The 26,290-nt window shown below is 38.2% G+C and overlaps 1 protein-coding gene across 1 annotated transcript in view; it reads right to left on the reverse strand.

Moving 5' to 3' along the window:
- Positions 1-555: 555 nt before the first annotated feature.
- The window catches only part of IGHMBP2 (immunoglobulin mu DNA binding protein 2), a 62,796-nt gene continuing 37,061 nt past the window's right edge, over positions 556-26,290 (reverse strand). Inside the window, exons 9-15 of the mRNA XM_026706687.2 lie at positions 19,635-19,817; positions 13,765-13,883; positions 10,543-10,637; positions 9,847-9,970; positions 7,069-7,890; positions 5,137-5,321; positions 556-855 (exon numbers count right to left, since the gene is read on the reverse strand). Of these exons, the coding sequence (XP_026562472.1) occupies positions 658-855; positions 5,137-5,321; positions 7,069-7,890; positions 9,847-9,970; positions 10,543-10,637; positions 13,765-13,883; positions 19,635-19,817 (1,726 nt within the window). The 3' untranslated portion in view covers positions 556-657. The remainder of the gene's footprint in view (positions 856-5,136; positions 5,322-7,068; positions 7,891-9,846; positions 9,971-10,542; positions 10,638-13,764; positions 13,884-19,634; positions 19,818-26,290) is intronic.

Here is a 26,290-nt window from a genome sequence, read left to right on the forward strand (position 1 = left end):
TAATTTTCCATCATATATTTGTTTTTGTGATTCAGTTCTCAATCCCTCATTTACTTTCATTCATTTATTCTTATAACCAATCACTTTCAATCTAATTATTTCATATTGTCACTCACTTTTGCATTACATCTACATTCATTTATCCCTCTCTCAGGATTGAGTTCTGATTCTGGCTTTACTATACACTCCATTAAAGTACCCTATTCCAACATTGCATCCCTATGTTTCTTACATTCGTTGATTCACGCCCTTAACGAAACATCCCTCTTCATTGCGTAGCTGCCTATTTAACTGTTCACTGTAGATTTGATTACACTGCCAACTAAAGTAATTATTGAAAAGCAAAGCAGCCTGCCATTTCTCCCCTTAAAGAACAGGGTTTTATAACCTGGAGGCAAGAGGGAGAAACACATTTTACAGCATAAGGTGCACCAAGAGCATTTTTTTAAAATCTGCAGGTAAGGTTTTCAGTATGCAACTTTAAGCCAGCGCTGTGTCCTCTGAGAACTGTGGCATTCAAAAGCACGTTCTGGTTATAAAGAAAAATAGGAGCCCAAGTGTTCAATTCTTTTTATTAGTTTTTTTTCCTGCAAAGTTGAACAAGCTTTTAAAGGATAGCTTGTTGGCTTTCATTCCTTCCCAAAGCCAGGCATCCTCTTATTTCTCTCTATCTTTCCTTTTGCTCTTTCGCTGTTTGGACAGTTCACTGAGTTTCTGGTCCAAGCATCTCTGGAGGTGAGCTCTCTTGTCAGGATCCAAGGACTTGTCCTTCACCCCACTCCCGGGATAGAGAATCCCTTCCTTGCTGATTCTCTGCCGGGCATTTGCTCTGGCTTTCTCCCCACATCCATGAACCTGTGGGAAACAAAGGCAGAAGATCGAGATACTCCAGTAGCAAAAAGGATAAGTAAAAGAAAAATGAGAGGTTACATGACTTCATACATCTGCCCTAAACTTTGCAAAACTGTATAAAGTAGTTCCCTTGTTCATTGTCAGTTCTTTTAATTCCAAAAACAAAACAAAAAATGCAATCATTCCCCGCCCCTCCTCCCATAGAAACTAAAGTGAAATTAATTCATCTTTTCAGGCAGCTTAAGTATTTTCTTTTTCAACTCTACAAGTGGATGGGAAATCTCAATTCCATCTTCTGGGCAACTTGGTTTCTTGGTCTGAAAAAATACAACTGTATCATCCTTCTCTAAACTCCAACATTATATATATATATATAGAGAGAGAGAGAGAGATGCTTTTGAAGAGGATTGGAAGAAAATCAACAGCAACACAGCTGTATAAATACAACAACAGATATCTCTAGATGCCAATTTGCCATCAACTTGGCAAAGCCCGATGAGCAGCTAGCAAATACAAAATGCCACTTATCTAACCGAAGCAGGTAGGCTTCACCCTGGCCAATACCCGAAGAGAAAATTGCTTGAGGAAGCCCAGAAAAAAAAATAAGATGGGGGGGCTTATAGGATAGGCCCATTATAGAATTTTGCAAGCTGCACTGGTTGATGTAGGTTTCTGGGGATACTATCGCTTCTGATCTGAGACCCAGCCAGAATGGATATACTTCAGATACCCTCCATGTCTTTCTTGTGGGCCCTTGTTTGTCACAGGGCCTGACCTCTGGAACAGCAACCCCCGCGATTCAAACAGCCCAATTTGGTAAGGCCTTGAAAACCTAGTCGGTTTGTTGGTTAAGAAAATAACTATGTGGGGCTTCAGATGCGTTCTCTGCTGTTTTTACTATTTGTTGCTGTTGTTTGACTCTTTTCATTTTATGTCAGCCACCCAGAATCACGGTTTGCAAGTTGGCCAATATACATTGCATGAATTGAATGAATAAATAAAAGTATGTTTGAAACAAAGTGCCAAGAATAATAATTTATATCTGGGGAAAGATTGAGCACAGTAATTCTTAAAATTATGAGAAAATATGAGCAGAAAATACCTAGAGGGAAAAGTTAAGCACTTTAATAAAATAAAGGTTATAATAAAGACTGAAAATGCTTTGATAGAAGTCTGTTTTATTAGTAGTAAGTGATGATGGAATCAGGCAGAATTTCTGGAAAATAAGATTATATGGTGGATCAACTCAGGTAATTATATTATGTCAGAAAGCTTTATTTTAATTAGCATATCACATCTAGATTTTATCCAGGGCAACAAGAAACTATAAAACACTCTGGTAAAAGATTTGAAGAAAATGCAGAAACTGGGATTGTCCTGGACCAAACCCAAGCATACAATTAAAATGTTCACATTTATTAGTTCTGTCTTAATTGATCAAACATTTGGGCTGGCCCATATGAATTTTTCCATGACTTAAATTCTAAAAAGATAAAAGCTTCCTTTCCCCCCCTCAAATGAGACCTATTCAAATTCAGGGTATGAGACAAAAATTACTAAACTAACAATATGAATGTGTTTTTAAAAAACTAGCTTTTCATTAAGGGTTCTATTCTAATTTTAAAATTGCCAATGATATTCTAGTTTTTTAAAAAAGGAAGTACTCTTTTGTGGCTACATATTTCAAAAAGCTTTCTTCTTCAAGTCAGACCTGGTCAGTAACACTAAGCTGTAAGCTTAGCTTTAAGATAAAGTTCATATGAGACATAGTAAACATAATTCTTCAGAATCTGGAGAATTATATTTATTTTATAAATGATACTAAGTCTTCTGTCAACTTACAAAATATATGAAAAGTATAATATGATCTATACCGAGACTAAAAAATGTTCATACTAAACTGATTGTAGGACATTGGAGATGACCAGGCTGAGCGTGTGTGTGTGTGTGTGTGTGTGTGTGTGTGTGTGTAAAACGCATCCTCAGTCTGGAGTCCCTATGCCCCTGAAAGAGATCTAACTCCAGCCTCCCTTGAGGTCTTATCTAGCGCCAATTTGCGCTGACCATTAATAGATCAGATTCTTGTATATAGGTAGCATGAAACAAACCCGTAATGCTTTTAAAAGCTATCCTGGCTCCTGACGAAAAAAATTATATCTTTTTCTGCATATGAATGTGGGCTTTTTCTAGTCCCTGGAACTATGAGAATAGCCGTGGGAGTATCAGTGAAGAGACAGAAATACTATGCCAGCTATCTCCATGGTGCCAACTGGATTGAGTAATATGAATTCTATTTCATCTTTCAGTTGAATATGAGGCAGTTAACAAAACCTTGAAATACCTGCCCACATACCCACCATAAAATGATACTGAAACACCAATTGTTAAAACTAGTAACCTTTAAAACATGAGATGATGTCTGTGAACTTGGTCCAGCATACATGGAGGGAACCAAATAGGAAAGGCTATTTTACCTGACTCGGTGCCTTGATGTGACTACAGAGGATGATGGAAAGCAATGAAAGTACTCCCATGTAGGAAGCTGGTAAGCTATCCATTACTTAGGAGTTGCTGCTGCTATTATTTTAGCTTACAGCAGTGTCTTTCATTTAGTTGCCTATCAACAGAGCACTCAATACATCTTTTAATCCAAACTTCTGCCCATCCAAACATTTAGGATGTTTCTCTGCAGACCAATATTTTTATTCATGAATTGCACAATTCAATTTGTTCTTGATTGAAGCTTGCTTTAAGATTCATAGTTGTTCTAGCATAAATATAGTTAGTCCATAAAAAATATCACTCTTCTTGGCCTGCTTTTCAGTTTTGGTGACAACCCAAACTTTGCAGACTTTTTTCTGTATATACTTATCTTTTGGATCAAAATGCTCTAGTAACTAGATACAACACTTTTCCCATGAGATTAAAAGAACCTATGATCAATTATTTCAAATAAATCAGGCCCAACGGAAGATATCAGAAAACATTGCTCATTGGTAATCAGTGTTAATTTATTCCTGTCAGACAGGATTTAAAATGCTGCATTGGTGGAACACATGCACAGACCTGACAGAGTTGTACAAGTAAACATTTCCACAATATACAAGTAAACATTTCCACATTATAGAATACTCATGGCTACCCCTTGAATGGATACAAAGGACGTTAAGGTCTACCTCTGAGGAGATAAGACTACTGGAGCAGGGCTCTCCAACCTTGGCAACTTTAAGACTTGTGGACCTCAACTCCCAGAATTCCTCAGCCAGCTAGCTAAGGAACTCTGGGAGTTGAAGTCCACAAGTCTTAAAATTGCCAAGATTGGAGAGCCCTGTTCCAGAGCATAAGACTCCTTCAAGTATTTGGCTATTGGGAATGAATGTGAATGGGAGTTTAAAATAAAGAAGTGATTTGGGGTAAGGAGAGAATGACTGAGAAGCTTGACGGAAAGGACACAGAAAAATCCTATTGTTTCAGCATTCAAAACAGATATTTGCTCCACAAGGATACGTGGCTTTTAATGGCCTAGAATGGCTATTCCATTGAAGGATGCACATTCTCTTCATCCAATTCATTTTAAAGAATCAAGAGAAAGGGTAGTAGGTGTACATGTGTATATATAAATTTAAAGAATGAAGGAGAGTGAAAAAGAATGTTGTGCACTTTAACCGGAAATAAAATCATTCTTTATACTAGAAAGAGATAAAAAGATGTTTCAAAAGTACAGATCACCATAAAAAAAATAGCGTAACCATTAAAAAAGCAAGAGGAGAACAAAAAACAACAACAACCCCACACCCACTTCATTTTTAAAGCCTAAAGACTACAAGCAAAAACAGCCCTGCAGACCAACATTTTTCCTCATGATTGCACAGCAGGGGGTGCATTTCCAGTCACTGGGAAATTAAACTGGAGGCAACTACAGCTTCAATTTCTTTTGTGAATTATGCCCAGTGTATTTATTATGCTACATTACTTTCATAAGGTCGAACTCCCATCTTTACCTTTCTAAAGATTTTTTTTCACAAGAATACGTCTGCCTGTATATGCCCATGTATGTATTAAATTGCAAGTTAAGACAAATGGGGGAAAGTTACCCTCCAATGGATTTGCCTATATTGAACAGCCTTTATTACGATGAGGTTCCTTGAAAAGCCAACTACATTGAATACTTTAAAAACGGCATCTCAATTTCACCTGAAAATTACATTAACTATGAAAACCTGGGTTGGAGAGGCGAGAAAATGGACACGTTTTATCTGCCTGAGAGGAGAGACCAAAGCGTACCTCTGGGATATGGTGGCTGAGACAGTAGCGTCTGTTGCAATGCTGGCAGAGCTGTCCCAGGGTTGTTATGCTGGCTTTGCATTTGGAGAAACCACATGTATTGTCCGCTTTAATTGCTGCAGAGATCATAGAATCAAAATCTTCCTCGGCTGCAATTTCCTTCTTGGATTTTCTGGATGCCTTTCCTAAATAAGTATAAGGGCGTAAAATAATTAGAGAGCAGCAACAAAAGGATTGCACACAAAGACTTTATTACGGACATAAAAAAGGCACAGCTGTGTTGATCAAGAGTTTGATGATTTTCCCCAATGGGCTTTTTCTCAGAGGCAACTGGTTTTTCTGCTTTTTCTTTGAAGACGTTTCGCTTCTCATCCAAGAAGCAAAGTGCTTTCAAAGAAAAGCAAGAAAGCCCAGTTGCCTCTTGAAAAAAACATATTGGGGACAACCAGGACCTGGATGACTGAGAATCTCCATAGACAGTTTGATTATTTCCACAGCTAGAATCAGCAACATATCAAACAGGCAGGATGCTGGTCCTGTGTGACCAAATGGCCAACAGAAAGCACTAACTTCTACTTCAAAAGGAGTCAGTAAGATAAAGCGGGCAAATAAGAGTCGGCAAAGCATGATAACGGAGTGGCAATAATGAGATTTATCTTTTTGTTTATGGGACTTACATGGCTGCCTATTTCAGACGATGTCTCAAGGTGGCTCACCGCAATCCATAAAATACGGTTAAAAACAAAGACACTCTTCTTCTACTCAGGTGCCAGACCATCCTCATAGGTCAAGCTGAAATGGGCAGTGTCTGGTGCTCTTAGAGGAGACACCCCATTGGCTTGTGGATATGAAGACAAACTGCCTGAGACTAGCTCAGCTGAAGCTGCCCAACTAAATTAGAAACTCTTTTAGAGACCACTTTTAAAGAAGGACGAGAGATTAAAGTTAGGTCTGCTGACAGTAGAAAACCATACATCTGGAGGGTTGTCATAGTTTGAGAAGGCTGCTCCAGAAAATGTTACTGATTCAAAAATTAGGGGCCACGCTCTTGATTTTAGATCAAAACCGAAGGCACTGCCTGGACACAGGTTTATTCCCATGCCCAAGAAATCCAATTGTCTCTGTATTTTATAGCAATCTTATCAATGCACCGGAGGAGATTTTCTTCTTCTTTAGAAATCTGGGAGGATGTGAATTTCAGAAGGTATCTATGCACACATTCAATGGTTTCATTTTAGTGAGTGCAAATACTCGGGTGCTTGTGCACACACACCCTCCTAGCAAAGCAAAGGGTTTTTTCTTTTCTTTTCTATTGATACCATTTTTTTTTCATTTGTATTGACAAGCTCATATTTAGCCTCTATGCGAACATAAAGATCTGAGAAAGATAACTAGAGTATGTTAGAGGATATTCATGTAGTCTGCCTCAGCTTGGTGTCAGCAAAGGATCTGTACTTTGTCTCCTCAAAATGTTCTAAGCAATAACCCGACTGCACAAAGCAAGCCCATGTCTGCCCTAGGTCATCTGATAATTTCAGAGATACTGGTTTTGGGGAAAATCCATGTATTTCTAAAAGCCAGGACAAATGTTTGGCTGACATTTTCAAAAGAAGCCTATTTGTGGAAAATCCACTGTGCTTCCTAGATCTGAAACTTGTGGCTGCTCTCAAAAATAGTGGTGTTTTAAAAGTAAGCCTGCTTCTAGCAACTCCCTCTGTAAGCCCAGTATAAAAACAGGAGGCTTGATATTTAAAGCAGAGAATTCTACTGGCTGCGGTTTGGTTTAAAATTTCCTCAAAGGATACACTACCTTTGTCAGGAGAGAATCTAAATAGGGATTACAAAGAAAAACAGGATAAACAGATTAAATCCCAGCAGATTGAAAAAGAACGAAAGGGGTATCTTTTAAAGATTTAAAAATGGCTTCCTCACCTCCAGTGTTTTTTTCTTTTTTCCCAATTACTTCCCGAAGATTTACATTAGATTCTCGGCTTTGTTTCACTCTCTCTTCTTTCTTATCTCTCTCTCTTTTCATCCGTTCCGCATGCAACGTTTTTAGATCTGTGGCCCCTGGGCCAGCACCGCTCTCCCTCTCTTCACTGCCTGCATCTATTTCTTTTGAACAGCCCTGAATTACTTCAGCTTGACAAACCACAGTATCTCCCAAAGATAATTCTGTGGGAGAATCTCTCCTATGAATACTTATGTGCCGTGCGCTGCCTTCTCCGGTGCTCAGGTGCTTCAGCCCGTATTCTTCAGCCAACTGATGGATAAGCATTCTATCGTGAGCGTTTAAAGAGGAAGGGAAATCCAGTTGGACCTCACCACTGTCCAGAAACTCCAATATTTGTGCTTTATATTTACATGAGTTTTCATTCTCTTTGGTTTCTGATGTTGTGACTTTGCCCGTGTTTTCCAGGGAACATTCTGTTAGCCTCTCTCTAGGCCTTGGGGCAGGTCTTCCTTTTGGTTTCCCTCCAAGAGCCTTTGGGACTGGGGCAGTGCTGCATTTAAGTCTCTTTTCCTGGTTACGGGGACCCAGAGAATTCTTGGGAGTGTAGTTTCCAGGTACAATGTCATCCAGGTATTCAAAGGCTGTGCGCACCTCTCCATGGGTGTTCATATACTCCATCAGTCGTTTAAGAAAACTATGGCTGCTAACGGTGTGAGAGTCACAGATTACCGCCACATGACGTCGGGCCCGGGTAATTGCAACATTTATTCTCCTGTCTTCGGCAAGGAATCCCACTTCACCTACACATCATAAAAACAGTAAGTAAGGATGCAGAGCTTTGCAGACCATGTAAAGTAATGATAATAGAGGCAGTTTTATTGCAAGCATATTTCCTCAGAAGCAAGTTAGACTGAACTCCATGGGATTCAGTGAAGTAGATTGCTTCTTTCTATAATTATCTAAACTATTGCCCAAGAATGGCATTTCTAAAATGGATTGAACATATAAACAGAGCACAGGCACAAATTTATTTATTTACAAACAAATCCAAACACATTTTCAGCACCAAGGACCTGCATAAGCAAATCCCATGAAGATTTCAACAGTCATACTATAACTTAATTATCATGATCGTAAAACTACGAAATCTGAGGTGGGAGTGTCATTGCTGGTGCCTAATTTCAAACTGAATGCTCATGGTGACAAACTTCAAAGTACAAAATATATGTAGCCAAACCTCATAATCACCCAAAACCACTCCTAATCGAGTGTATGACAAAGATCAGATGCATTTGACAGTGTTTATGGGCATCATTTTGACAGACTGATAATAGACCAATATGTGGGAATGACCTTATGGACAGAAGGGAAACCCTCAGCCTGGACAACCATCATGCTACAGGTATCTCAACCCACAGAAGGAAAAGAGGGGTTCAAAGGATCTCAGAAGGCCCTCCCTAGTTTTTTTGAAAAGTAAAAGTAAGGGAGAGAAGAAATGCCTTCAATTCAAGTTTATTTTCATTTCAGGGGAATACAGTATATCAATCTGCCTGAAATTTGGGCATGGAAGGTCCAATGAACACTGAAGCACTGGGTAGGTTGCAATATTATTTTAATATATGTTTCTGAGAAATCCAGTTTCAATCCATTTTACTTTTAAATAAGGAAAGCAAAATTCAAGAAACAGCCAGGAGCTAGAAAAATAAGAAATTTAAGCATTTGATATGACTTCAGAAAGATGTTCAAGTGTTCATTTTGTTTCACAACTGGGAGGAAAAGTATATGGATTGTTGATGTTGATTAAATAAGAGTTATAAAATTTGTGTCCATAATAGAACTGCTCTGAGATTGGAGCTGTATCTAACAAGCAGAATTTAACGGGAGGAAGTTTTCTTGAAGTATTGCAAATGCGTTTTGCTCATTTCTAATTATTAACAAGTCTGATAAAGGTCAGAAAAATATTCAGCATAATCTTTAAAAAAAAGCAGCAACCAAGATTGAATAAATAGCTAGAAATGACAAAGCCTTTTATAGAAGTTATTTCTGATCTCCAGGTTTTTTTAGACTTTATAATAACAGATAGCAAATGCCAAGATGAGTCAACTACATAACCGATGGGGTTGAGTCTCATATAAGGAGCTAGGCAGAAGACAAATGGAAAAATAAACATTAAAGGGCACATTAAAATATGTGAGTCACCAATTTGTGCTTGAGAAGCCTAACCTGGGAAGTAATTACCAAGTGTCAAAATCATATCAGAAGACATAATACATAGACAACAATGAACCACAATTTGCTTATCTATTTTAATCCATAAATGGGAGGGGGGGATTTTTCTCTCCAGCAGCCATATGAAGCAGAGAAGAAATCCCTCTCCATATCATGCTCCACTGTTACAATGGGAAAGAAGAAAAATATTTACAGACTTTAGAAACAGCTTTTTACTTACGTTCACAGACATCTCAATAGTTATGATTCACGTGTGCTTCAAGATAGACATTTTAAACTGAACAGTAACCATAATTACCAAAAAGATTGACTCAATTATTTTATCATTTATTTTTACTATTCCCCATTCTGGTCTCTTTTTAAAAAGAATTATATAGGAAATCATAACGTTCTTATTAATTCCATAGTCAGAATCATGAATCAATGACTACCGTAGCAACATGCAGAAGCATCAGTGCTTCTTGGAAATTCCTTCTTGTAAATTCCTTGCTTTCATTCTGCATGGCTCTAAATTATGACCGATTTACCTTTTCGATTGGATCTTACAAAAGAAAAAACAACTGCCTCCTTTTCTCTTCCTTGGAAGCCATCCACTGATTTAATCTCCAGCTGTGGGTACTTCTGATACAGATGTTTTCTTAGCATGTCGACCTGAAAAACAAAGCACTTATTGCCACAGGAAATGAATGCCATCTTACTGAAAAAGTCCTCTGCTTCCAAAAGAAATTAAGCATCTTCTGTCTGAGCAGGTAGACTGCTCCCTAGAAAAAGGAACAAAAAGCTATATTTGATGTTCATTCTACTAATTCTGAACTGGTGAAGTAGGACCTACAGCCTGGAGGGAGGAATGGGGATCTTCCTAAATTACTGTAGACCAGAAGAAGCTGGAAGCAGTTGCTAAGTCTACACCAAACAGCACACAGAGCACGTAAGTCGACACAGGTCAAGAAAATAGAATAACGTTCTGTCTCTACCTCACTGAATTTATCATTAATGAGAGTAATTTAGGTCCCTGAAGATTCAAATCAGTTTCATTTTCTTTTGTACTTAGTGTGTGGGGTCACTGATGTTCTCTGAACTGGATGATTTTCTTTCAGACATTTCATTACCAAACTAGATAACATCATCAATGCTAGCATATTTCCTTCTATTGTTTTGTACTTAGTTTTCAATTTTTATTCAATATGACATGTTTCTTAGTATACGGCAGTGGATGCACTGACCTGAAGATTGTAAGGAGCAATGACAGCTACATCTTTGGCTTTCACACCAGCTTCCATCAAAGCTTCTATATGCAAACCGGTAAGCTGCACCTCACCTAGGAACAGGGAACAAGCAACTTTAATGTTGAAGAAGTAGGCAGGAAGGTTCAATTAGAAAACCAAACCAACCTTTAAACTTCATTTCACATTCTAAATAAAAGAAAAACCAGCACAGTGTGTATAATCATCTAGTATATAAGCACAGATTTATTTGCTAAGAATTAAAAGATTGTAGGAAGCCAAAAGAAAATAAAGTTTTTTTCATTATGTGGGTTCCCCACTGCTTAAGAACTGCCATTTTCCTTACACAGCATCTATGCCATAAGGTCACCTTGCTAAAGATTAATGTTCTTGATTTAGAGATGATGATCTGTGGTTGGGCATATGGCAAACCAAGAAACACTCTTTTGTTCCATTTATTCATTCACCAGGCTCTTGCTGGTTACCACATGAGAGAAGAGCTGTCCACAATTGTTTGTTCCTTGGTACATTTAGCAAGGGTGTATGTACACGCTAAAACACAAAATGATCCTCACTCACATGTGTCACATACTGTACACTGTAAACAAGATAACATTTTTAAAAGCTACTTTATTTATGTGCAGTGTTTATAAACTGCCCCAGTTTACATGACTCTGGGAAGTGCACCTTAGCAAACTAATAGCGAATGAGTATTTCCTACCTAGAAAACCAAACTGAAATTATAGTAAGGAAACATCATAAAGGCAAATAAAATAGATATGTGCCAGAAACTCCAGAGTGCAAAGGCCAGCTAATGTAAAATCATTCTGATAGGCTTTCTGAAACCCAAGGAGGGCAAGGTTCCATAAAGCAAGGTCTACTATTTACTCACTCAAAGTTTGAGCATTGACATATCCTCCTTCTAAGCATGAAACAAATCACATAGCCATATTGTTGTTTTGAACAAGGTCACTAAAAATTATTCAGAAACATGGATTCTAAGACTTATGCTTTTTAAATGATATTTCCCAAATTCTCTTTAGTTCTTGATGCACCTGTAACCATTCTTATTAACTGCAGAGGTTTGTGCCTTGGTTTGCTCAAAACTGGCCAAAGTGTGATGTGTGCCAAAAGAGTTAAAAGTGAAAGCTCTCTCAATTCTGCTGTGCCGCAAACAGAATGGATATGAAGCCAGTTCAATATTCCTGGCTGAGAGTTGATATCTTTCCTGTTGCTTCAGAGCCAGTTGCGTATCTAGAAAGATATTTAAACTTCAGCTGCAAGATGTGACAAGCACTGCTGGTACCTGTCCATACAATTTGCCCAGCTGTTACCAAGATGTTAGTTGTCTTGCTAGAGACCAGTAGATTAGTCTGGGCTTTTCACCTGGCCATGGGAGCCTCTACTCCTACCTATTATTTAGAACAGAGGTCTCCAAACTTGGCAACTTTAAGACTTGTGAACTTCAACTCCCAGAATGCCTCAGCCAGTATTGAAGTCCACAAGTCTTAAAGTTGCCAAGTTTGGAGACCCCCGATTTAGAATGCCATCACAACTATGTATTTGAGCTTTGTATTTGAGGGTAGGGGTAAGAAATCTGTGCTCACCCAGGTGGTTATTTTTTAAATTATTTCATGTGGTGATCCAGAAGGTAACAGACAACAACTCCCACCATCCCCTATCCCTATTAAAGCAAAATGGAATTTAACAGTATCTGGAGAATTTAAAATTCTCTACCACCCCCTTCCCAGTTCTTTCATATAATAAGATTTATACATAGGTTTTTTTCTTCCCCATCACCAGCTATTTTTCCTCTAGTTAAAAGAACAATAAACACTTTCCCATATTGTTCATGTTTATTATTCAGTTTCATGATTCTAAAAAAGATCTGATCCCTTTTGTGTTTTGAACAGGCAAGAAATCAATATGTTATAAAGATTCTCCTAGCAGATTAATCCATTCTGCAGAATTGCTCAAAAACCTGACATTATTTTAAACTTACATAAGCAGCCTTATTCAAGGTCAGAGAATCAAACGTTCCTGCATATAAAAAAGTATCCTTAAATGTATCTAATGAGACAGATATGGAGTACTACATTACTATAACTTTTCAGAACTTTTCTGTTTAAAAAGTGGCAAAACTGCAGACCATTTGACATTCACTTATGCATCAATGCTCACATGAGACTATTTAGCGTGCAACCCTATGTACATATGGTAAAAAGTAGATGCCAGGAAAAACAGTGGGCAGTGGCAAAAAACAGGAAAAAAAATAGATGCCAGAAAAACAGTGGCATGTCAGAGCAAACATGAGTATGAACAGCTTCTAAAATGCATACTGTTTGTTACTCAGTTTTGGCATGCATTCTTTATTCTCATAAAATTTCCAAGCTATAACCCACCACAATTTATTTCCGCCTACAACCTACGAGCATGGTTCCTACCAGTTTGGTAGCCTTTTGTTCCACCAAGACTAGGTTTCATTCACTTAATTCATGGGAATGCGTAGGAAAGTTCTCTTTCTGAACTATTAAAGCAACTCCTTTTTAAAGGTCTCATGCCAGTTTTGCAAGCTGCTTCAATCCTGTGTGCATGTACAGTCATTTCACTGCAATATTGATTTCTAATTTTTCAGGCTAACCTGAAGCCCAATTGAAAATTCTGTAATTCTTAACTATGGGGTAGAACGTTCAAACCTATGAAATAAAATAATATTTAGGATTTTGCTCCTTGTAGTCACAACTGCCTCCAGTCTCTTTCTTGCTCTACTGTATGTTTTATATCGACTCATTGGTTATACTATAGTACAATGTGATATAGTTTTTGGTATGTCAAAATGTGTTTATTTCATAGTTATCACTTGCATTTGAATCCCCCAAAACCCCACCCCATCTAGAAACAAAACTCTAAAAACAGCTTTGGAAGCCATGGCTAATTTAAACAGGCTATTGATCTGCTTCAAGGATATGTAATTCAAGCATGGACATGCAAGAAATTTCCAGACATATTGAACAATTTCCACAAGAGTTGTACCTATGATTGTGGGTATAATATTAGTCAATAACTCAAATGTTACCATACTTTTCTGGTACAAGGAAATTTTTTTACCTAGTATCAGCTACACAGGTGATATAAATTGAAGGGGCAGGGGTTTTGGGTGTGTGTGTATGGAAAGATGCTACTCAGGAAACAAAAATCATGAAGCAGAGTAAATGATGCTACCTGGGTTTCCTCTAGATTGTTCTTCTTCCACTTCAAGTTCAAATAAGCCACAACCAGCTGTATCTATAAGCAACAATGGGATACTAGTGTCTTCTGTGGGGGCCACTCCTGGTAAGTCTCTGTTAAATTATTAAAAAGAATGACACAAATCACTTTTGCAAAAAGCTGTAAGCTTATTTTATTCTCTCTCTGCAACTGTGAGATCTTAGAACTTATTCTTAGTTATTATGTGGAAACAAAAAAATACATATGGCCTGATGGGAACACAAATTAGCACATATGGTGCTCCTGTTTAACAGTAGCATTGCTTCTACACACATATATATATATATCAAGCAAATTACAGAACAGGGCAGTTAAAATTTGTTTTCAATGAAAGCAAAGAATACAATTATAGATGAAAGCTTTCACAGAACACAACTACTTCCTTTGCTCAGAGACAAAAGAAGTGTGCCTTGATTTATTGCTGGAGACAGTAATGTGACAGCTGTGATATTAGGAAAAGACACACTCTGTGGGTCTAATAACCGCAAAAAGATGTTGTTTGTACTTAGAAGAGCCATATTAATCATCAACATTACAGAACTACAGTTGTTCCTTATATATCTAATCTCTGAGCAAACCCATGAAAATAATTTTTAAGGGATTCAAGGATGGATAGGATTTGAAGTATGATTCAATTTTTAAAACCTTGGTCACGTACAGAAGCTATTGATAAGAAAGGACTCAGAACGTAAGATCATAACAACACATGATCAGATATAATTGAGGGGGATGCAAAGGAAAATATAAAGATGTAAAAGGGAGGTTTACCTTCTCTCCCATCAATGACTCCAGGGGACCCAATTCCCATTAAACCTGCAAGTTAGGTAGTCCAGCTCCTTCTGGCACCATTATCTTTCCCTTGACATTAAGTTTTGTTTGTCAAATGACAAAGCAATTTACACTTGCAAGTGTATTTATATTTGCCAGTATATAGACAAACAGGAGTAATACAAATATGTCATCACTGCTATGAAGACATTTTCTATAGGCATGTGAAGGACTTCGAGTTGTATCAAACCCCTTCTCCAAATTAAGAAGTTGTTGCTCCCATTATTAAGTATTAAATGTATTAAGTTTTTAAGTATTAAATAACCAAGTTACAATTTTGGATTGCCCAAGAACTGTGATGAATATTAATTGTATTGGTTCAATTGTACTGGTTCAAAGTACTTTCAGAAACCGTAGCTTAAAGTTAACATGTTTTAAACTCTAGTTACTATTCAGTACTGTTTGTTGGTCTACATAATAAGAAAAAAAGTTGTAAGCTAAAAGTGGAAATGACCACAAGCCTCCCACCAACCGAAAAGGATGGAGTTTGCCAGCATGAATATGCGCTGAAGCAGTCTTCCTTGAAGATCTCTGACTATAATGTTAAGTTTAATGGACATAATTTGTTCAAAACTGCATTTGCAAGTTGTTCCTAGTAGTATTTCCCCAAAGACCAATTCTTTGTTCTGGATGGAGAAGTAAGCAATTACTGTACTGATTTAAAAAACAAACAAACAAATATTTCAGCATTATCCATTATTCTACTGCAAGGCCTCAGATGCAGAGCTGGTCTCTCACATATACAGAGACAATGCCAGCAGGTTACTGAAGCTTTTGTTCTTCTCTACTTATACTCTTTTTTCAACTCCATTTTTGTTCTTTTAAAATAATTCCATCTGCAGAGAAAATCATGCCAAAAGAATCTTTATGTCAAATAACTCTCCCTTCAAAATTTATGAGTCTTTATGAGATTAAAGCTACTGGGATAGCAAACCAATTCTCACTGTACCATCAGCAGTTATTAAGGAATGCAAAAGAGAAATAGTACACAAAACTGGAGGATATAGAAAACAGCTTTCCAGAAAAAAAATACATTTCATTGGGTCCTTTTAATCTGCTAATCCAATTTTGAGTCAACATTTTGAATTGGAATATTTAGAATTCCAATATTCATGGTCTACTTTGTTAGCATGTGACTTGCAGGCTTCTGGAGGTTTTAATAGGAGCATATTTTCAATTTTAATCAGTGAAGAATGTACATAGACATTGGGCTGTCTGTCACTACGGTATCTAGGACTTCCTTGGACTGCTTACATTCCAAGATGTATTCTTTACAACCCAAAACACAAACTTAATGTGGACATTAAACCAACAGTTATAATGGCTGAGATTCTTTTTAATAATGGATAGCATTTTTTAAATTATTGCCATGTTAAATGGATTTATTACAAGTAGGTATGGCAGCTCACAAAAAGTAGTATGAAAGGGATGCAACAATTGTAAAAATCTTTGCAACAAGATTAGGCCCTTTCATTTTTCACAGAGTAGCAACTAACAGACTAAAATGATAACGAAAGCAAATAATGCGCTTTCCCATGTATTCAAAAAACTGAAAGCAAAGATGCAATTGAGCTAGTGTTAAGTGTTGTTCAAAATTTTGCTGGGAATGTGCTTATGGAATATGATGGTACATATTTCAGAATAATGTACCTAACGTCCTGCTGAATCGAGCTGGAATTATTTATACATTTCCTGAAATGGACATTAAACTGAAATTGTGCATGATTCTTTGAACATAGTAAAGCAAAAACCAAGCACATTGTTGGGGAGAGGGGCAGAGTGTGATTAATAACTCTGCTTAGAACCCCCTCTGTACAATTTGATTTGAATAGTTTTCCAAAGTCTTTTTATCTCCCATCTTGTGTTTTCTAAAAACCTAGTGATTAGAAAGATGGAATCAGAATATTTCAGGTCAAGAGATTTTCATGGAGCTCAGTGAAGGCAGCAAAAATTTATGGAGCTTTCTTCTATCAGCAACATCAGACCCTACTTATGACACAAATATCTTCCTCCTCTCAAAGCAGCAACTCATTTTTATAGTTGACAATTTCTTTCACAGACTTTAGAAAGTACTGTATTTCACTTCATTGGCCATCAATATTATGTACTGAAATTATTTTCTTGGTGATCTAAATCTCCGATACAATTTCCTTTCCACGCCATCTAGATGAAAATGTTCCCTGAATTGTACCTACTTTTCTTTCAAAAAACCCCAAAGCTTTCCTTTTGTGACCTGGCTTTATATTTTAGGAGCTATAAAGTCCCAATCCCTATTTACACAATTGTAAATGATACATTGGTTCATAGCAGAAAAGATTCTCTGTTTCTAACAAACGAGGAAATGGATTATTACAAAGTACAATAGTGTCATATTCCAAAACTTTTTCAATCTTGGTCTTTCTAAATATTGGATGTTCACACAGCCATAAACCAATGTATCGTTTTACTTCATTTAGCTGAAAAATACTGTAATCAATCTAGGGATGCCCTCTATGTAGCTCTCATAGATTTGAAGGAAGCTTTTTACTCTAAACCATGAGAAAAACTCTAAAGAAATTAGTTACTACAACACCATCTTCTTAAACTAATAATGTTATTGAATTACTATTCAAGTTAAGGGCAATTTTACTGACAACTTAATTAAATGTGTCTCTACTTACAAGATGTTAAACAAGACTATATTCTTCCTCACTACTGTTCAATTTTTACTTTAATAATATTGTTAAGAGTCTGCCATCCACCCTGCCTTGCCCATCACCAATTCTCTATTCTTCTTTATGGTGAAGGTGAAGTCCTACTCTCTAATTCAGGGGTGTCAAATTTGATTTCAGTGAGGGCTGCATCAAGGTTGTGTTTGACCTTGGGGGGGGGGGCAGGTGGGCGTTGCTGGGGTAGGCATGACCAGCTCAACTTGTGTCGGGGGTGCCTGTGGTGGCCTGAGCAGGGCTGGGGAGGATCCATTGTCTCCGCAGAGGAAAGTGAGACCAGGGAAGGTGCCAAACCCTTGTCCTCCAGAGGAGCCTCACCGTTCCTCTCAGGTCCTCTGCAACCCCCTCCTGCAACCCTCTGTATTTGGCCTGGGATGGCCTCCTGCAACCCTCTGCCAGCAAAGATGGAGCTTGGGTGGGCCATGCCACCTCCTTAAACCCTCTGCCAGTGAAAACAGAGCTCCTGCAACTGAGCTTCATTTTCACTGGCAGAGGCACCACAGGCCGGTCCTTCACTGTTTCCAGCGCAGCCCCACAGGCCGGATCTAAGTACTGTGGGCCTTGAGTTTGACACTCTGCTTTAAACCAAGTAGACCCTCAAAGACACCTTAAAGCTCCAATTGATGGTTAGCAGCAAACTTATCAAGCAGGTTAAATCTTTTAAGTATCTAGATGTCTATTTTCAATCTTCTTCTTGCAAGTCTATTCATACAAGAGAGCTACTACCAAGACTCTAAAAGGTATCCCTTGCAATTACTAAATTTGCAGATCTACCTGGAAACAATGATCTCTCAGAAGCTATTAAACTATTTAAAATTAAAGTTCCGAGCATGATGCTATATAGTGCTCAGGTGTACCTACAAGGAATCTTCTAGCTTAAAAGCAATTCAGTCAAATTAAAAAAAAACCACCTTATTGCAAGTCCCTTGTCCAATTTCTTATGTTGCAGTTTCACTGGAACTTGGCTGCATTTCCCTTGGGCCCAATCTTCTTGTCCTAGGCTTTGGATGAAGGGAGCTTAGGAAGGAAATAGCTTGGTCCATCTCACCATGCTAGATAGGTTCTCCGTCATCCTAAGAAGGCATATTAGTGACCACACCATTGTCTCTCTTCTCTGAACTATCCCTAGATATTTCTTCAAAGTACTATATGGCCCTCATAAAACAGCCTGACTGGGCATTAGCTATTAGAGCAAAAACTGGCAGACATGAAAGCCATAATTGTTTTCAGAATGGATATAGAATCTTTCACATTTTCTAGTAAAATGTCCACTGTATACCCAAGGATGATAGAACTTAATATTTCCTGATGACATTGCCATTGTGATCAAGAAACCACAAACCTTCTTTTTGTGACCTGTCTTCAGAAATCTATAAGAAATTTTCAAAATTTCTATCAATAGATACAACTCTTAGAAACCATCTGGTTCCTCCCCATCATGTTATTTATTACTGGGTATTAATTGTTTCAGGATTTTCTTGCAATTTTTAAAATTATTTTATAATATGAATTGTACTGCTGTTCTTTCTCCTGGTGTTTGCTCTTGGACCATAAATACGGTAAACTTTGAATGATTAAATTTTAGAAATCAAGTGAGGTCCCAAAGTGGGGGCCTCTCCTTCAAGACATACCTAGGGCCCAAAACCCATATAGATGTGAACCCCAGCATCACTGTGGCTTTTCTTCTTGCACTTTTGGTGATGCTTTGACTTGAATGAGCAAATGAGTCAGGAATATCACTGTAATGAATAGGCAAACTCCTCTGTGTTTACCTAAGAGTCAACCAACAGCCAGACAGTGTCAGGATTGAAACTAGTTCTCTTTTAAACAGCGTGATATCCCACTCCCTTCCCTTTCTAGCTGGAAGTTTTGTTTATTTTAAGATACCACAGGATGATCTCTAGAAAAGGAAAGAAGCAAGAGTCGAGGCAAAAAAGAGAAATAGGAAGCTATTTCTTTTCCAACTTTCAATAAAAGTTGGGATTTTCTGGAAGAGTTATTAGCAAGTCAAACCACGTGATAGCGGGTGGGCCAACAGTGACAACAATTTCAAGTCTACAACATGTCTTCAGCTGTTGAAAAAAACTTGCAAGCTGTAACCTTCAGTGCAGAAATCAGCTATTTGCCAGTTGAAAATGGGGCAAAAGGTTATTTGCTAGAACAGAACCAGAGAAAAGATTTAGTGCAGTCAGGAGAAGTCTGCATTAGCTTTAAATATTAAAAGACAGCATCAATCTAGCTTAATTTGAACAGGAAGAAAAGAAAGCAAGTAAGCCATTGATCACTTACTTCAGTAAATGTTGTGCGACAGAACAGTGAGCTGAGAGATGGCCGTCATACATCTCAGTGGAAGCCCATTGCATTATGGCTTGGTGCATTCGGTACTGAACAGTGAGCATCTTCACAACACGGTCCCCGCATTTCTGAATCAGCCGTTCCATTAAGCTAAGAGAAAGACCTTGTGCAGCAGCCCTGCACCAAGGGAGTAATAAAAACAAAGTGAAAAAGAAAAAAGGCATTCAAAGACTGCAACAAAGGCCACAATGCTTGTTTCACTTCCATCTCTCTCTGTCATATTTAGAGGAGCTTTTTTTTTTTAAAGGGATGCTTGTAATGTGTAACTGAATATCTGATTTGCATTCTGATTTATATGCAGGAGTTTCTGAATATTCACTTGCATTTCTCTCCTTCCATAATGTACAAGGGATACAACTGCATAATTCACCAAAGGCTATGGCAATAGATCCTAAGCACATCAAATGTTAATACAGTAATACAAACTTCTAGATAGAGACTTTATCACACAGCAGCTGCATTCTTGGCAATATATAAACCTTGGTACAGAAAACCTAATAAATGATGGAAAGTGTTAAGTAAAGTTTCATTTCTAAAGTGCTGGCCCAAGCGGCCTCTGTATGGAGAAAATGTCAGCCAGCTGTTCGTGGTAAAGAACAACAGATATAGTGCTCACAGAAGTGGGAAAAACTGTGTTGGATGACTTGACATTTTTCTGGCCTGATTATAGACTCTCCTTTAGCATTTTTGGGACCAAAACCTTAGCAGTACTAAAAAAGGGTTTGCTATACTTAAAAATAACCAGCTAATTTCATGGTAGTTGGATTGTACTTGCAGAGGGTCTGGAGGAAAAGCTTTTTGAAGATTGTAATGATCAATCACACTTGAGAGAGGCAGAGGCAGAGTGGGACAGACAGCCCATTCTAGCCCTTCATAGTCTCTCAGAAAATTGCAGTATTATTTAACATTATATTCTTCTGGTCTGAATGCAGAATATGGGAGACATGGTGTTATAGTAGTTCTCTTTTGTTTCCTGGTCCTAGCCACTGTTGGATTAGGGGGGATGGTTGAGTCCAATGCTCCTGAACACCAATGCCCTTTGAGATGTCTTAGGACCCAATGCTCTATTTCCCTCCTCCCTCAATTTAATATATATATATTAACACATATATATATATGTATATATATATATATATATTTGTATATATATATATATGTGTATATATATATATATATATATATGTATATATATGGATCTTTGGTTGTTCGGTTTTCTCCCGCGTAAGATTCAAGTATCTAGGCAACGTTTCGATGAAGTCTCATTCATCATCATCAGGCCTCTGTCTTTGGCTCTGCTTTTCAGAGTGATGTGAGGTTGCAGCTGCTTTTTCTTTCTAACTGTCAGTGGGGTGGGATTTGAATGGGTGGGGGCTTGGCTGTGTTCTGATTGGGTGGGGTGTCTTCTCATTGGTGGGGGCCTGGCTGTGTTTTGATTGGTTGGGGTTGGCTGTTCTGATTGGCTGGATTTCTTGCTGCCCGGCTTCGAGTTCGAGGTCGCGCTGCATCTCCATAGTTGGTGTCGGCTTGCTTCATGTATGGCTCGGAGGGTTTGGAGTGGGCAGTGGTGAGGTTGCAGGTATTCGTCTGTTCATGAGGCGGGTTTCCAAATGGCTGGGAGGCGGGAGGTGTCATCTCGTTTGTTCATGCTGTGTGGTTTTTTCTATTTCTATGGCTTCTCTGATTATTCTGCTGTTGAAGTGTTCGGTTTGGCAATAGTTCTGGTATTTTTAAAGTTAATTTTATGTCCTGTGGCTTTGAGGTGTTGGACCAGGGAAGAGGTCGTTTCTTCTTTTTTGATTGAGTTCTTATGTTCTTCAATGCGTGCACTTATTCTTCTGTTAGTTTGTCCAATGTATGTGGTAGGGCAGGCAGTGCAGGGGATTTCGTATACTCCTTGGTTTTCTAATTTGATTTTGTCTTTGGGGTTTCTTAGGATGGTGGATATTTTTCTGTTTGTGCAGAATGCTGTTTTGATGTTGTGTTTTTGGAGGATCTTGCTAATTTTGTCTGTAGTGCCTTTTATATATGGGAGGAGGGCTTTGCCGTTTTCTTGTTCTCTGTCTTGGATTTTGGTTGGGGTTTCTTTTTGGATTAGGTGGGTAATCTTCTTTCTTTGGAATCCATTGGCTGTGGCACGCTTGGTGAGAGTGTGTAGTTCGGTTTTTGGTGTTGTTCATCGCTAAGCATTTTGTTCTGGAGATGAGTGTCTTGGCTACGGAATTGATCTGTGCTGGGTGGTGGTGTGAGAGTGCATGTAGATAGCGGTTAGTATGTGTTTTCTTCTGGTAGATGGTGTGTCCTAGGGAGCCATTGGATCTTTTGTATACCAAGACATCTAGGAAGGGAAGTTGATTGTTGGCTTCTGTTTCCATGGTGAATTGTATTTTGGGGTGTAGGCTGTTGAGGTATGTGAGGAAGTTGTTCAGTTTTTCTTTCCCGTGTGGCCAGATTATGAAGGTGTCATCTACGTATCTGAGCCAGAGTTTGGGTTTGTGGTCGTATTTTTCTAGAGCTTGTGTTTCAAAGTGTTCCATGTAGAGGTTTGCGATGACAGGTGAGAGGGTGATCCCATAGGTGCTCCTTCTATTTGTTTGTATTTTTGTCCATTGTAGGTGAAGTATGTATTGGATAGGCAGTGGTTGGTTAGATCTAGGATGTGCTTGGGGGTTGTATTTGTTTTGGATGGCTGTCAAGGCTTCTTTTATTGGCACTTGGGTGAAGAGGGATATGACATCGAAGCTTACTAGTAGGTCGCTAGGTTGTAAGTTTTGTTTCTTTATGATCTCAATGAACTGGAATGAGTTTCTTACGTGTGAGTTGATGGATTCTGCATAGGGTTGTAGTTGTTTGGCGAGGAATTTGGCCAGGTTTTGTAGAGGTGAGCCTATGGAGCTGACTATTGGTCTGAGTGGGGTTCCTTCTTTGTGTATTTTGGGGAGACCATAAAGCTTGGGGCATCTGGATGATTTTTCTCTGGGTATGATTCCTTGCTGGATTTCTTCACTGATGGGGAGGCTTTTATTTTGGATTTGGTAGTTTTTCTAGGTAGGTGGTGGGGTCTGTCTTTAGGGGTTTGTATGTGGGGTCTTGGGTAGGTTGGTTAGCTTGGTTTGGTAGTCAGATGTGTTCATAACCACTGTCGCGTTGCCCTTGTCTGCTGGTAGGATTATTATGCTGGTGTCTTCTTTCAGGTTAAGTAGTGCAGTTTGTTCTTCTTTGGATAAGTTGCTTTTGGGTGGTTTGCTAGTGCAGAGGATGTTGGTGATTTCGAGTCTGATTTTGTTAGCATCATCATGAACAGACGAATACCTGCAACCTCACCACTGCCCACTCCAAACCCCTCCGAGCCATACATGAAGCAAGCCGACACCAACTATGGAGATGCAGCGCGACCTCGAACTCGAAGCCGGGCAGCAAGAAATCCAGCCAATCAGAACACGGCCAACCCCCAACCAATCAAAACACAGCCAGGCCCCCACCAATGAGAAGACACCCCCACCCAATCAGAACACAGCCAAGCCCCCACCCATTCAAATCCCACCCCCACTGACAGTTAGAAAGAAAAAGCAGCTGCAACCTCACATCACTCTGAAAAGCAAGAGCCAAAGACAGAGGCCTGATGATGATGAATGAGACTTCATCGAAACGTTGCCTAGATACTTCGAATCTTACGCGGGAGAAAACCCGAACAACCAAAGATCCACATACAAATACCCGCGAGAACCTCAGAAAACATGTATATATATATATATATATTTAATATATATATATTAACACATATATATATATGTGTTTATGAGACTGATATATATATCAGCTGGTTATTTTTAAGTATAGCAAACCCTTTTTTAGTACTGCTAAGGTTTTGGTCCCAAAAATGCTAAAGGAGAGTCTATAATCAGGCCAGAAAAATGATGCAGAGAGAAAGGATGTGAAAGAGAAAGGAAAATGGCTGATGCCTGTGCCATTCCAGCAGGTCCAACACTGCTCACAAAACAGTTAGATGAAATACAGAGAAAGTCCAGAGCTGTCTCACAGTTAAAACCCTTTTGCTTTAATGCCAGGTAATAAATGGTCTAAACTATTCATTTTAATGGAACCTCATAAAAGTGAAGAGAGAACCAATAAAGCTCACCGTGCTTCTGAATTATAACTTTTATATACAATAAGACTGTCCAACTGTGCCCAAGGCATTGCGCAATACACTGTGGAGACATGTAACACCTGATAAGGTGAATGAATGCCAAGAGATTTTTTCCCACCTTTTAAATAATTTACCCTTGGTCCTAGTCAAAACCTGTTCATATTAAAAAAAATGGCAGAAGAAAATATTCCTTTGATTTATTCTTCGTTCTCTAAGAATATCCAGCATTTAAAAGAATATGAACACATGGTAAGAATCACATATACATATAAACAGAGATGTATTTCTTAGGAATGATTGTGTGATAATATGGATTTTAAATTCAGAATGTTTGATTTCTTTGTCAAGTTGACCTTATTTGTGGGAGTTTCTCAAAGCTTTTAAAAATGATTTCCAAATTTTATACAAAGCACTGCCCACGAGCAGTATCCAAGTTTTCTGTTAAACTGTCCCCACTTGCCTTTAGATGACAAAAAGCCAGCATTAGTTATTGATTAAACATATAAAAATAAACAAATGTGAAGCAAGCCACACAGGCAATTGCATCTCTATTCTATGTGAGTGGTATTTTTCCAATAAGTCTATTTTAATCAGTTTTTTAAAAGGCTGAAGTCAAACCTAATGAAATAGAAGGCCTTAAAAGCTTGAGGTAAGGTGAGCTGCCTTTAATTTTTTTATAAATAAATGAAAAACAAACAAACAAACATGTATTACGATGACAGAGTTTGCATGACATACTGTATCAACTCATAAAATATTTCTCTGGTCTTTTAGAGTTGCCAACAGAAAGGGAGGGGGGAGCAGTGTAGCAGCTTGCAAAACCGAAACTACATTCCATAAATGTTTTCATAGATAGTTTCTAGGCAACCGAAGTTTCTGCCTCACAAAATTCTAACTGGAGAGTATGATTAATATTCTTGGCTATGGATGTGTCCCATTGGAGAATATGAATTATGATACACCCAGGGGGTGGGGGAAAACCAGGGTCACGGGTGACAATGAATGAAGTGACTCAGAGTCGGCTACACCCAGGCAGCGCTGGCATGTTTATTCCTAATAAATCTTCAAGTTCTGGAAGTTGTCTAGAGACTCATGATTTAAATGGGGGTAACTGCCAGAGCCCTGAAATACTGGGCCAAAATTAAATTATAATAGTAGGCTATAATTTGATGGTTTAACCTAAGACATGTCATTTAGGTTGGGGTTACCCCTTAAGCCTCAAGGTGTTTTTCCCCTTCAACTCAGTCAATAGTTACCTTCAGCTACCCTAAGCAGAAGGTAACTAAACAGATCAAGATATTCTCAATCTCACTAACAGGTAACAGAAATTTGAAGTCTTTTATGATAACATGGAGCACTTTTCAATCTTATTGACAATCATCGTCCCAGCAGTAGCATCTAAAACTTTCTTGGATTTTGTTATATACAATACTTGATATTCTATTTTTCACATATTTCTATACTATCCTTTAATTCAAAAATTCCTGCAGCTTTTGAAAATAATAAGATTGAAACAAAATAAATGGTGCTAAAAGTACCACAATCACCTCAGAAGGGGGAAAGAGAGAAATAATTGAACTCACTTTGACATTTTTATAGAACTGGTTTTGAATTATTGATAGGCATTAGCACTAAGTGTTATTAATGCTGAAACCACATGTAAGGAATTGGGGCAAGGAAGGGGAATAAAAGGATAAGACAGATGTCCTTCAATATTAATTAGCAAGTCCAACTGGTAAAATCAATTCTCAATTTTCAGCACCACTGAAGCAATGGATGTACGAATGCTTTGGAAACAAATGTGTTTCTTGGCTTCCAAGTAATGCTGTAGATAAGAACAAAAGCCCAGAAGAGGCACAATTTCAATGGCATTATGAGAAGAAAACTTCCTTGCTGGTATGTGAAAGTCGTGATTCAAATACTAAACTTCTAACCCTATCAGAGCTCTGCTAATTCCCCACCCCCACAAAGATTATTTTGCAGCTTGTTTGAAAGCTCCATGATCATAACATTGTTGCATAATATGTTCATCATATTAACATTTTACACATAAAGAGCATGAAATTAACTGTTAAGGATCACTTTTCCCCCTGAACTAGACTTGGGGTTAAATCCGCTAAACAAGGGTGGGGGGAAGCATGAAAGAAAATGGCTAAGAAATAAGCTTATGGATACATAGCATTGAATTAAAACCCTTGCTATTTCTTTTGATTTATAACAATAAGATAAGGATACTATAGGGAGATGGAGTGGATATCCCATAAACCAGGGATGGGCAACTATGGACCCATTACAACCTATGAACTTCAACTTCCAAAATCCCCGAGTTCAGTTAGGAACATATGCAGGGGGAAAAAAAGCTGGGTTGTTTTGAGAGAGGGAGAGCCTGTGATGTTGTTCCAAGTAGAAATTTCCCTCAGGTTTTCTCGCTCAAAATGGAAAAGTT

Source organism: Pseudonaja textilis, chromosome 1 (assembly GCF_049901715.1).
Source record: "Pseudonaja textilis isolate UNSWEBS1 chromosome 1, rPseTex1.2, whole genome shotgun sequence".
NCBI classification, from domain to species: Eukaryota; Metazoa; Chordata; class Lepidosauria; order Squamata; family Elapidae; genus Pseudonaja; species Pseudonaja textilis.